The sequence below is a fragment of the Fukomys damarensis genome, unplaced genomic scaffold, assembly GCF_012274545.1.
Source record: "Fukomys damarensis isolate Sample0158 unplaced genomic scaffold, DMR_v1.0_HiC HiC_scaffold_27, whole genome shotgun sequence".
NCBI classification, from domain to species: domain Eukaryota; kingdom Metazoa; phylum Chordata; class Mammalia; order Rodentia; family Bathyergidae; genus Fukomys; species Fukomys damarensis.
The window spans coordinates 7,792,337-7,804,646 of record NW_022900939.1 but is presented as its reverse complement, the minus strand read 5'-3'; the positions used below and the strand labels follow the sequence as shown (position 1 = coordinate 7,804,646).

At 50.9% G+C, this 12,310-nt stretch overlaps 1 protein-coding gene across 2 annotated transcripts in view; it reads left to right on the top strand.

Moving 5' to 3' along the window:
* Positions 1–11,566, top strand: part of Ext2 (exostosin glycosyltransferase 2) — a 122,241-nt gene extending 110,675 nt beyond the window's left edge. The window contains exons 11-14 of one of the 2 annotated variants that reach the window (XM_010612514.3): positions 1,821–1,964; positions 3,688–3,816; positions 5,132–5,214; positions 10,667–10,898. In XM_010612514.3, coding sequence (XP_010610816.1) covers positions 1,821–1,964; positions 3,688–3,816; positions 5,132–5,214; positions 10,667–10,805 — 495 coding nt within the window. In that variant the 3' untranslated portion in view covers positions 10,806–10,898. Of the gene's footprint in view, positions 1–1,820; positions 1,965–3,687; positions 3,817–5,131; positions 5,215–10,666 lie in introns of both variants that reach the window. The other variant, XM_010612513.3, reaches the window with a different exon arrangement.
* Positions 11,567–12,310: the final 744 nt, after the last annotated feature.

Below are 12,310 nucleotides of genomic sequence, written 5' to 3'. Positions count from 1 at the left end.
AGCTGGGAGCCGAGGGTCGGCCTGGGTGGATCTTTCCCTGCAGGTGACACCTGGGCTTGGGCTGTGGCACTTGAGACAAGTTCCTGCTGTTCTGAGCCCCCAGCTTGTGGTTGTTTTTTACAGCACCCTGGAAAAGTAGGAAAGGGGGGCTGCCAGCACACTGTGCCCCGAGAAGGCGGTGACGGCGCCCCGGGCTCGGCAGCGTGTGCTCTGGGATGCGACCCTGTGACCTGAATCCATAGGTCAGCGCCTCACTGCGTGTGAAGACCCAGAGCATCCGCAGGTTGGACTTGCCAGTGCTCTTTAGGAATGGTCCTTACGGAGCGGCCGTGTCCTTGGCGTTAGAAGGACAGAAGTGGCCACAAGGACACGGGCAAGGGCTGTCCGGATGCTGGGTCGTGGCAGAGAAAGCGAGAGGTGGACAGAGGGGACAGTGGAGGCCCAGCAGCTGGCTGCACTTTCCCTGGAGGAGACGGAGGGACTTGGCGGGGACGGGGGTTGAGAGCTCTGTTCTGGACACGGTGGGTCGGAGGTGCCTGTGCTTTGTCCAGGGGGAGGTGGTAAGGGGTAGGTTATGTCGGTTACATTCAGGGCCAGCAGACTTCAGAGGTCGTGAGAGTACAGGTGGTTTTTAAGTGATACAGGATAGATGTGATTCCTGAGAGAGAAAAAGGGCTTAGAGAAGGGAACAGGGCCTCGGCGGGGACCGCAGGAGCCCCAGTGGGCTGGGAACTGAGAAGAGGCACAGAGCAGCCAGTGGAAGTCCAGTGCGTGGTCGCGGTGGGGACCTCTGCTCTCTAAAAGTTCAGCTCTGGTAGGCAGAAATCCACAGGAAAGGTCTGAGAACAGCCTCATCCCCCGAGGCCACCTACATTTTATTTCTTCCAACAAAACTGTCTGAGAGCTATTCCAAGCACAGAAACCAAGTGCAGTGGACCCTCAAGTTATGACCAGCCTGTTGCATGCACGACTTGGGTTACGACCAGAATTTTAGTTTTAACATACAAAGTTGAGATGCATCTAGAATGCCGGCTTCCAGATGGCCTCAGATACAGATTCAACCCTTAAAGAGCGTTGGATGAAACATGACAATGTCGAAATCCTGGGCCAGCATCTCTTGAAGGACACTGAGATCCACCTGTGTACAGGAGAGACTTTGAAGGCTCTTAGAGGAGCCTGAGCCTTCAGTTGACCGACTTGAGTTACAACCAGCCCTTGAGAATGAGTAAGTCAAAGGGTTCACTCAGTATGTCACAGAATCAAAAAGCCCTCTACAGTACATTATAGGCTTTGAGGTGGTTATAAGAATGAGTGTGCTTGGGAAAAATGGATGCTTTTTTTGTTTTCTTTTAATAAAAAGAAATGGAGACTTCTTGTAAATTCGAGAATAAGCAGTTTTATACAGATCAGGGTAGCTGAGTTTCAGGCTTCCATTTTTTCTTCGTCTGAGCCTTTATTAAGAAAGAGACTTCTTGGGCCAGGGATTTAGCTCAGTGGTTCTGCCACCTGCCTTGCAAGTGCAAGGTCCCGAGTTCAATCCCTGGTACCAAAAAGAAAACAACAAAAAACAAAACAAAGAAAGAAACTTCTTCATTAATCATACATTTTCCCCACAAGGTAAGCTATGCCACCACGGAGTTTGGGAGAGAATCAGACGAGGTGTCCGTCTTCACACGTTGGCAGGGGTCCGTGTGTGTCTTTGGAGCCTCTCCGGCTCCTGTTGGTTTGTGAAGATCCGGCCCCAGGGGCTTGTGGGTAAGCACACTGTCCCCCACCGTCCTCTGGCCCTGGGGTGACTCTGGATGTGCTTCGGTCCCCAGGTCTGGCGGGAGTTTCCTGACCGGCTGGTGGGCTACCCGGGTCGCCTGCACCTCTGGGACCACGAGATGAGTAAGTGGAAGTACGAGTCAGAGTGGACTAACGAGGTGTCCATGGTGCTCACGGGAGCAGCTTTTTACCACAAGGTAGGAGGTGCAGCCTGGGCCACAGAACCCAGGGGCCATGACATTTTGTTTGTCCTAACTGGTGCTGGGTGTAGAAGGGCTCTACCCCGAGGGCTTAGAAAAAGTCCCCGACTTATATTCGAGTTACAAACGTTCACAGGTGTACTGTGTGAGACTGCGAACAAATATGACTTATGAACAGTCTGTAAGTCAGGGACTTACTGTATTCCTTTGTAAATAAATGTATTGTTTTCTCATTATAAATGAAATACATGCTTACAGTAGGAAGTATGAAAATTCATATATCACTTGTAATGCTGTCATTCAGAGGTAACATGACAGTGGTACCTCGGTTCATGAACTCAATTTGTTCTACAATTTTGGAAAAGATGGCCAGTTTTATGTTTGTGTGGGAAAGGGTGCGTTTGTCACCCAATGCAGAATTTGCAAACAAAAACAAAATTTTACCAAATGCTTCTGTTTGGAAACCACATTGCCCACAAAAGCATTCATGAACCAAGGTACCACTGTATTACCTACAGATGCTGGTTTTCCGCTAACCTTTTATATATTTATTGTTGCATTCCGAGAGAGTTGTAAATATTCTTACTAGTCCATTGTATTATGAGCATTTTCTCACGTTACTAAATTTTATAAGCAATTACTTCTTAGCATAATTGGCATTATACCATGTCATTCTCCATAAATCATGTATAACTATTTATCTATCATTGGGTATTTAAATTTATAATTTTTGCCATTTTAGATAATGCATAATATGTAATGCTCAGGAATTATATCCATTTTCCTGTTTATACTTATGATCATTATGACAGATTCCTACAAGTAGAATTATATCAAAGGAAATGTACACTTTGGGCTTTTTAAGAGCAGCAATGTAATAGTTTCAGTATTATTTTTGCTGATTTACACCTCCACCAGCAGAATATAAAACTGTCCTACCATACCCTCCCGTGCAAAAATGTGTTAAAAATTAACTTTAGCTATTTGGATAAGTAGAAATGAATCTTACTATTTGAACTTTTACATGATTATTAGTGAGGTTAAAGTTCCTTTTGTGAATGTATTAGCCTTTTGTACTTCTCTTCTGAGAACCATCACTTTAATGGTTTTGATTTTATTAGGCAGAGATTAGAGACTATGCATTTGATTTCAGAGTATTCAGTTTGCCAATAGAGCACTTCCCAGGAGTGTGTGATTTAATTAAACCAGTAGCATGAGGCCCTGATACCAGGAGAAGGATCTGTCCAACTCAACGCAGTTAATTTAATTTAGCCATTTTATATCTCTTGTTTCTTGTTAGCTGAGTAGTGCTACCCTCATATTTTGGGGGGCCAGAGGTCCAGAGATAGGTTTTATTGTTAGTAAAACAAACAGCTAAGAAGCCTAATGAGTAAAATTCTTTGGAGTTATGTGTACATCTTAATGATTGTGTGCCTATTATTGACTTATGTTTGACCCATGAATTCTGCAATCTCTCACACGTGGGCTATTGTAGATGTCTCATTTGCGTTCCACTTGAAAAAGGTCATATACTCTAGCAGAAGAGTGCCATGTCATAGACGCCGGCCACTTGACCAAAACGGGCTCGACCTTCCTGTGGCCCTCGGTGTTGATTAATCTCAGGAGAGAAAGCTTGTTCTCAGGCCCGCGCTCAGTGTCCTAATGCATCAGCCAAAGGGAACTGCTATCTGCGTGTCTCTTCTTTCTTCTCACCTGACAGTATTTCAATTACCTGTACACCTACAAAATGCCTGGGGATATCAAGAACTGGGTGGACGCGCATATGAACTGTGAAGACATTGCCATGAATTTCCTGGTGGCCAATGTCACAGGGAAAGCTGTCATCAAGGTAAGAGGCCCTGCCACTGTCTCACCTGGCTCTCTCGGCGGGGTCTGTGCTCTACGATCCTGAAGAGTGCAGCTCATTCTCACAATTGCAAGTGAAATGTTGCTCTGGATGCACAGATGCACAGATCCTTGTACAGTTACGTAACTGTTTGTGCAGTTTCCAAAAGTATCTTTCCCATAGCATAGTAAAAGTTGATACCTAGAGATCTTCTGGGGTGGGGCAGTCTTCAGACCTAAAAGATGTCGATTTCTTCTTGAAATTCAGACTTTACTCATATAGATTGGGAGGGGTAAGCCCTCTTCTTTCCATGGGTGGAATCATCCCGACCTCTTTCGTCTGGTTAGAATTCCATGTAGGAAAACGGGCAGCTCCAGCCTCCCCTCTGTGCGTCCTCAGGAAGTTCACTCTGGAAGTACAGATGAACGAATCTTGACCGGTTCTTCCTCAGTGAACAAAGTGACCTGGAAAGAGAAAAAAGCACTGTCTTGCCCCAGTCCCATCCCCCAGTGCTCTAAAGGACCCAGCAGCTAAGCGCGAAGAACACTGAAAAGTGTACATTGTGAGGGTTGTTTTTCAGGGAGCCCCCCCTTCACCTTCACTGTGTTTTTAAGCCGTGGTTGCTTCCTCCGGATGGCGCCTCTGTGGGTCGTAGTTTGGCCTCGGTTGTCGAGACTCCTTTCCTTCCCATCCTTTGCCTACCTGTTCATCTTCACTAGGTCAGGATAGCCATCTTCCTCGAGTTTGCTAGGGGTGCTGGATGTTTAAGATTTGGGAGTGTGGAGGGGAGCCGGAGGAAGGGATCACAAGGTGAGAGCCGATTGGATTCTTTTTCCTAACTAGAGGGAATTGCAGATGGAGCTGCATCTCCAAGAGCATGGTGCTGCTCAGAGCTTCTGCCATTAGCGGAGGAGAAGGCAGGCCTGCTGGAACTAAGGTTCCGGTGAAAGTTACGGGAAGCTGTATTTCATCACCCGTATGGCTGCAAGAACAAATGGTATTTATACAAGGGCCTTGGCAGTGAGAAAACAGTCATTAAACAGGAATTAAGGACTTGTCATCACCGCTTCTTTCCAGTTACAGAAGGCAAAAGCCTCCAAGCCTCTTTTATTGTGCCCTTGTGAGTTCTGCTGTGGGCTGAGCCAGCCCAAATCAAACAGAAGAGCGGTGAGGTGCGTGTGCGTGTGTGTGTGTGTGTGTGTGTGCGTGCGTGCACGCTTGCAGCATCTCAGCTCACAGGGCAGAAGCATGTGGTGTGGCACAACACGCTTCTGTAGTCCTTGGCCCTGAGCGCCAGGTCTGTCCGTGCCCCTGGCAGGTGACCCCACGGAAGAAATTCAAGTGTCCAGAGTGCACGGCCATCGACGGACTTTCGCTGGACCAGACACACATGGTGGAGAGGTGAGCGGCTCTCCTGCCATGGCCGGTTGATGGGACTTGGGTGGAGATAGAAGGACAGCAGCTGGTGGCCGTAGTCACCTCCTTTTGCACTGTGGGAATTGGGATAGTTCAAGCCCAGGTCACCCAAAGAATTAATTTGGAATGCTGCTCCCTCAATTTGCAATGGCTGGAAGGATCTTTAAAATATAGCTGGCCATAAGCTCCGAAGCCAGACTCCCCTGAAGGACCAAGTGGTTAACTAACTGCTGTCAGCAGATTGGAAGCCAGTCAGTTCCGAGGAAACATGGGGGCGGGGGGAGGTGTCGCATGTTATGGAGAAAGAGTTAAACCAAACCCAGCAGAGACAGATTACCTTTACTGGTGTTACGAAAACCCCTTCCAGGAACAGAAGCAAAGGCCAGTTTCTTTACTGGGGGTAGGGGGTGCTCTGAAATAGTCCTTCTCGGAGCAATTCCATCGATTACTCATAATCACACTTTGATAAGAAGTGTGGCCCAGGCCTTGCAGGGGAGTAGGAAAGAATAAGAGACCTGTGTCTTTCCCCAGGACCATGAGAATCTCGCACTAACCTGATAGTTCCCACTGGAACCCCAGGAGGCCCCAGGCTCCGTGGTGTCTGAACTGAGCCTAATTCTCCCAAAGGTAGCTCCTTAAGGAGGCAGCAAGCCATGGCACCCAGGAGCGCTGTTACCCAGGGACCACAGTGTCCTCCGAGAACGTTATGGTGGCCTAGAGTGCATAGATTTCATGTGCATCTGCTGCAGGATTCATTTCTGAAGTCTCTACCCCACAATAAAATCCTTCTAGCCTTGGGATTTTGTATACAGAATGTTTTGCTCTTGGCTTTGGATTCTTCTGTACCACTTCGCTTTTTCCAACGCTTTTCATCTCTTTCATATGGAAATATCTTACCCCTGAAAATGACTGTTAGCAACCATTGACGTGAAGAAACATTATTGTGGTTTTGGAAATACCTGTCACTGACGATCGTGAGCATCGCACAGTTTAAGGGCAGTGACAGTAGCAGTCGTAGCTCATTTGGAAGAGACCCCGACGGTGGTTCCACTGCAGTCCATGAAATCGGTATTTCAGCCTACCCTGTTTTCTGTTTGGGGAGAATTCAGAGCGTGAAGCCAAGCAGTTCCTGGGCTGAACTGAACTGGTGGAGATGCAGGGAAGGAAGCGAAGGGAGACCCAGGGCCCGAGAGTGGCCTCGGGATTCTTGCTGAGGCACAGAGCTGCTGTCAGCACGGCTGAGACGGTAGCAGGTGACAAGAGGCTTGAGAGGCAGCGAGCAGGCGTCGGGCTGGAGATCGTTACTGTGAAGCACTGAATATTGCAGCTCGGGAGGTACGGACGCTTTCTCCGTGGAGGAGAGCTTTGAAAATGGAGGCCCAGTTGGAAGGCTTGCATCAGCGTCTGTAATACAACAGCATGCACACACGTGCACACTCTTCACCCAAAGCTAATTCTGTGAGTGTCCCGAGGAAGGCTCAAAGCGCTGAGAGGAAAGAGAACCAGGATCTCATCAGCTTCGTTATTCAGAATAATCTTGTAAGGGAAAGGACTTCGCCGTGATCCCCATCAGCGATCCTCGGGCAGATAGGAGGTTCCGGGCAGGGACGCCTCATGCTCAGAGGGGCCTGACCAGCAAGTTCAAGGTTCACCTAGTGGACATGAAGAAATTCAATTTGGGTAAAGCACAGGATTCTGGCCAGCTAGTGCCAGGCTGCAAAGGGCTTGGAAACCCCAGTTAAGGAGCCTGGCGTTTTTCCTTCCGGCTCTGGTGAGCCGTTGACGAGTTTGAGCTGGTCAGACGATTGCTTTGAGATTTGGAAGCACTGTTTGGGATGGAATAGGGAACGAAGCAACTGGAGGACGACTGGTTAGCAGCTTTGGACTAAGCTGCATGTGGAAAGGAAGCAGCATCTTCAGTTGCGAGATTTTTCTTTCCCCAGTGGAAGATGTACCCGAATGTAGATTCCGACTGGATAGGTATGAGGAAACTGCCAAAAAGCAGTCAACAGAGACCGCTTTGATTTTGAGTGCAGAGAAATGGAAGTGACTTTAACAGTGCACGTGATAGCAGAGAGGGAGAGCATGGGGAGGTTGTATTAGAGCAGGAGTCGGGGTACAGTGAACAGTGAGATGTTCGGCATCAGTCAAGTGGGAGGACAGTAAGGGGTGTGATAGTGAGGTCCTGCCCTCCGGGTGTAGGTACAGATACTGAGCAGCACTTTGCGTTGGAAGTCGAACTTTAGAAGGAAGTGTAAAACAGAAATATCGGAAAGTTCTGTGCTCAGAGTCAACAGGTGACTAAAGGAAAGCCAACGGCAGAATTTTCATAATTTCTTACATTTAGGAGACAGAATAACTGAAAACAAAAGCAGCGACTGGAGAGGCCAAGAGAGGACCGGGATAGGCAGAGCCAGGAGCGAGGAAAGCCCTTGGAAAAGTAACTTTGAGAGTGGTAAAGTCTAAGGGTGACAGCGCAAGGCTGAGGAAGAGGCGTGAGTGGACGTACAGTGCCCCTCGGAGAGGTCTAATGGGGAGCAGAGTCAGCAACTGCAAGCAAAACTGTTGGCATTAAAGATGGAGGCACTGAATTATTAAATAGGGTGCTCAGGTTGGGAGGATGAAGATACGATTTCAGCTGTCTTGGGAAGCCCAAGAGATAGTTTCCACTGTAGAATTGTTCACTTGTTTTATTTCTTAATGGTTCCCTTTACAGAATGCACATTTTTCACAACACAGTTAAAGTAGTTAACCTCTTTCCCAGCATTTGACCTTGTTTTGGGTTTTGTGGTTCAGTATACTTATTTATTCCTATCTTCGGGAGTCTGGAATCAGAATTCTCAGTCGAGTAGGAGAATAGCTTTTACTGCCCACCATCTGTTTCTAGCATCTATTAGTTCTTTAAAAACCAGAAGAATTTATAGCTATTCATTTTGACCAATATCTTCACCAAGGTCAGGGTGATACAACAGGCAGCCTGCTTTGATTTAAGAAAACAGTACTTCGACTCGGGCCAATCTTTGCTTAATGTTATGAGTTTCCCACTTACTAGCTGTCTGACCTAAGGACGTTGGCCCTGACTGTTGGTCTTTTCAGCTGCTAAAATAAGGGTATCAGTGTCCCAAGATTACAGTGTCCGCTAATGGGTTCAGAAAGTACCCAGCCTCTGCGGCGAGCAGGGTCTTGTGTGCTGGGGACGGATGATGGAGACTCCCGAGCACTGGCGAGTTTCCACCCAGTGCGCCAGCACTCGTCCCGGACACTCCTGGTGACCTTAGGTACTGGCGTGTTTGGAGGGGAAGCCAACCCACAGCCCTCTTCTCTGGACGCTTCCAGCACAGCAGAGGCAGGCACTGGCAGCACTCGGCGTAGTGCGCTTGATTGGAAAAGCAGAACAGAGAGAAGTGCTGACAGGGGAGCGGACCCCCAGCAAAACGACTCGGGCGGCCCCCAGCTGCCAGCAGGCTCTGCCCACCCTTGCTGCTCCTGATAGATCCCCTGTGTGAAGGAAGCAGGAAGCCCTGCCAACCGGCTGGGCGGGGCAAGGGCCTGGAGGGATCGGCCGCCCCTCTGCCAGCATCCTCGCCAGAGCCGGGTTCGCCAGCACCGCCGTCAGTGGGCCAGGCTGGCCCGAGCCCCAGGGCATCTCGCCCGCAGCCCGTGCCCTGCTGGCTGATCTGGTTACAGAAGAGACATTGTCGATTCTCTCCCTGGGCCCTGTGGCACTGCTCTCCTCCTCCAGTGGACCCAGGACCCTTTCGCCTGTACCCTCTGGTACCCGTGCTGGTACTGCCAGCCCTTGCTGGCCACAGTCGAAGTGAAACCTCGGAGACTCCGCGGGGCCTGCCACTGTCGTGAGCTGGAACACGAATAGGGGAAGCTGTCGTTAGAACTCTTCAGCCCTCCCCAGCCTCCCTTGATGTGGGACCTCGGGCCCTCCTGAGCCTCAGCAGTGCCGGCGAGAGGGGAGCGAGATGCTGCTCCAGCATCCAGTGCCACACAAGCCTGGCCTTGCAGCCCAGGGCCACGCTCTCCAGCTCGGGGTCCTTGGCAAGTTCCTTAACCTCCCTGAGCCTTGTTTTCTTCAACCATATTGTGAGGAGGATAATATAAACCCAGGGGGACTGGGGGAGAAATACTTAAAACAATCGTGGGTCAATTGTCCGACAGGGAATAGACCAACAGCTTCCAGCCCCTCCCATTGTCTCCTAGAATGAGGCTAATAAATAAATTTGGGTCTGCTTGCCTAGCATGTGCAGGGCCCTAGGTTCCATCCCTACACTGCAAAAAAAAAAAAAAAAAAAAAAAAAAGCATCATCTCTAATTAAGACCTCAGCTTCAGGAGCCAGAATGCCCTGTTTTGGCTCTGTCTCTTCTGGATTTTATTTACCTTTGCACATGTTGCTTAGCCTCTCTGTGTTTCCGTCTCCCCATTGTGAAGTGGGAGTAAGCAGAGTCCTTAGCCGCGTAGGGCCGCTGTGGGGCTCGTGGGCCGTCTGTACATGCAGAGCACCACTGGCAGCTTGGAGCACACGGTCAGGGCAGTGAGCTGTGGTGCCGCTGGACACGGTGATGCTGTTAGCTAGAGCTCAAAATGCAGTGACAACACACATTTCCAGTTCTACAGTGACCTAGAGCAAAGTCTTCTTGATTATAATTAACTTGAAAGGAGCCCACAGCCACCTGTCTGAGGACAGAGGAGACCTGAGGTCGGACCTCGGACCGGGCGCCTGCCCGCCTGTGCTTACTGCGGCCCTCAGGTGCCCAGGCCTGGTGGAGGAGGGCACTGAGCGCATCCTCTAGGTCCCCCGCACTCCAAACACTTTTCCCAGGCCGGTTTCCCGCTGGCCGGTGCCCGCGTCCTCGCCGCTCCACTGTCACACTCGGTGGGCCTGGTAGAGTGGAGCCATCCCTGCGAACGTCCTGAGCCCCCACCCCAGGGCCGCTCTGGGTCTGGGCCCAGCTCCTCCTGTGGTGTGTGGCTGAGCCTGGTGTGCTGCGGCCTCTACGGAGGGAGTGGCCAGAACCACACAGGTATGAAAGCTCACAGGGGCCGGCGGATGGAGAGGGCGCCCGGCCCATCTTCTCCCCGTGTCTCTGCAGCCCCACGGCGGCGCTAAGGGTGGGCCAGGTGCCCTGTCCTCTCCACCCGTGCTCCCCGGCAGAGAGGGGGTTAAGGACTGTTGGCAGCTAATCCACCTTTGTCTGAGGCCTGCTGGGGCTGAGTGGGAGGAATTGGAGGAATGTGAAGGGAGGGAGGCGTGGGCCTGCGCAGCCTTGCCGGCACCCACGCTCCTGTCCCCGCCTTTCTGAGCCGGCTGCAGGCTGGAGCTGCTGGGTGGTGCACAGGATGGCTTCTGCTGCGTTCCCTGCGCGACTCCAGTGATTCTTTCTTTTCCTCTCTGCCTGCCCCTCATCCTGCACATCCCCTCTGCAGGTCCGAGTGCATCAACAAGTTCGCCTCTGTCTTTGGGACGATGCCTCTCAAGGTGGTGGAGCACCGAGCAGACCCCGTGCTGTACAAGGACGACTTTCCGGAGAAGCTGAAGAGTTTCCCCAACATCGGCAGCTTGTGACGCGTGACAGACGGGTCCGGGCAGGCACTGGCAGGCAGAGGCCAAGGCCCCAGGCACTCGCTACGGGGTACCCATCTGACCCCTTCTGCAGAACGATGGGCGCCCCTGAGGTCGCCAAGCAGAAGGAAGCCACTGCGGCACCTGCACGTCACCCTGCCCTGGGGACGGCCTCCCTGACTGCGCCCACTGGGCCAGAGAAGCCCAGCCTCCCGCGTCCCTGTCACTGCGTCTTCCCGGAACAGACAGGCAGGCGCAGTGCAGAGCACAAGACTCTGCCGAGGCCCGGCCCGGCTCCTATCGGCCCCACAAACCACTCCACTGCACTTGGTGTTTTGATAAGATTAAAATTATTTTTTACTCCTTTTTCTGTTGTGCTTTAAACACTGATTCTTGGTTGACCAAGGAACCACCTTTATGTCTTTAACTCCACCTTCCGGTCTCACTGGACGGGGCTGTCACAGCCAGGAGGTCGCCTCCCTCCGGAGGTCGCCTCCCTCCGGGGAATCCATTTGCTTCCTGATTGGGTCCCCTGATGTTTTCTAGGTGTGCTGTGGAAAAACAGGCCTTTTAAGAGCCGCGCAATGAGTAGCCCGGCAGGTACCGTGTTGTAGAACTTGAGGAGTTGTGACCCCCACCCGTCCACAGGGGATGCCAAAATTTAGCTCATTCTTTCGGTGTAAACGTAACATTAGCCAGAGATGCTCTGGCTAACATTAAATGCTGCTACAACAACCACTTTGCAACAGTTGCCGGTGTATTTAAATCATTAAATTTCAGCATTTAGTAATACTGCACATGTGTGAATTATACCTCCTTAAGCCCAGTTGATGAACAAATCTACTCTGGTAAACGTTAAATGTTACGGATCCGAAACAGATTTATCTGGCTCTAATATTAAGATTAGCCACAGTTTGGGCTTTAGCCATAACATATGTCCCCAGAACACAAAATACATAACAATTTGCTTAGAATATGGATATAATTAGGGAAACGCAGTTGTGTGCCAGTTGAAGTCGCTCAGGCGCTGCCATTGTTCCGCCGAGCGGTGTGGAGGAGGACGGAACCGGTGCCCTGGTCAACAGGAGCCACTGCGCCTGCGACCCACAGTGCAGGCGCTGGGGAAAAGTTAGGGACACAGCAGCAGCACTGAATGTAGGGCTCATGACAGTCACATCTCGTTTCTGGTTATGGAGCCGTGGACTCCTGGGCAGCAGCTACGGGAAGGGACAGGAGCATCCGGGTCACCCATCCTGGGGGTTCCAGTGCTGAGACCCTGACCTGCTCCGTGTGTGCACCTCAGAGAATTCTCACTCCTCAGCCAGGGACACAGGAAGGCCTTGGGGTCTCATTTCCATAGCAGTGGGCATGGTCTGTTAGAAAGCCAGAGAGATTTCTGTTGTTACCCCAGTCCCACTACTACAACGTCAGTGAGCGCCTGTAACTTTCCAGGGGGTCGCTAGTTTCCAAGATGTGGGGCAGTATGGGGGACGTAGGGGACTTCTCAT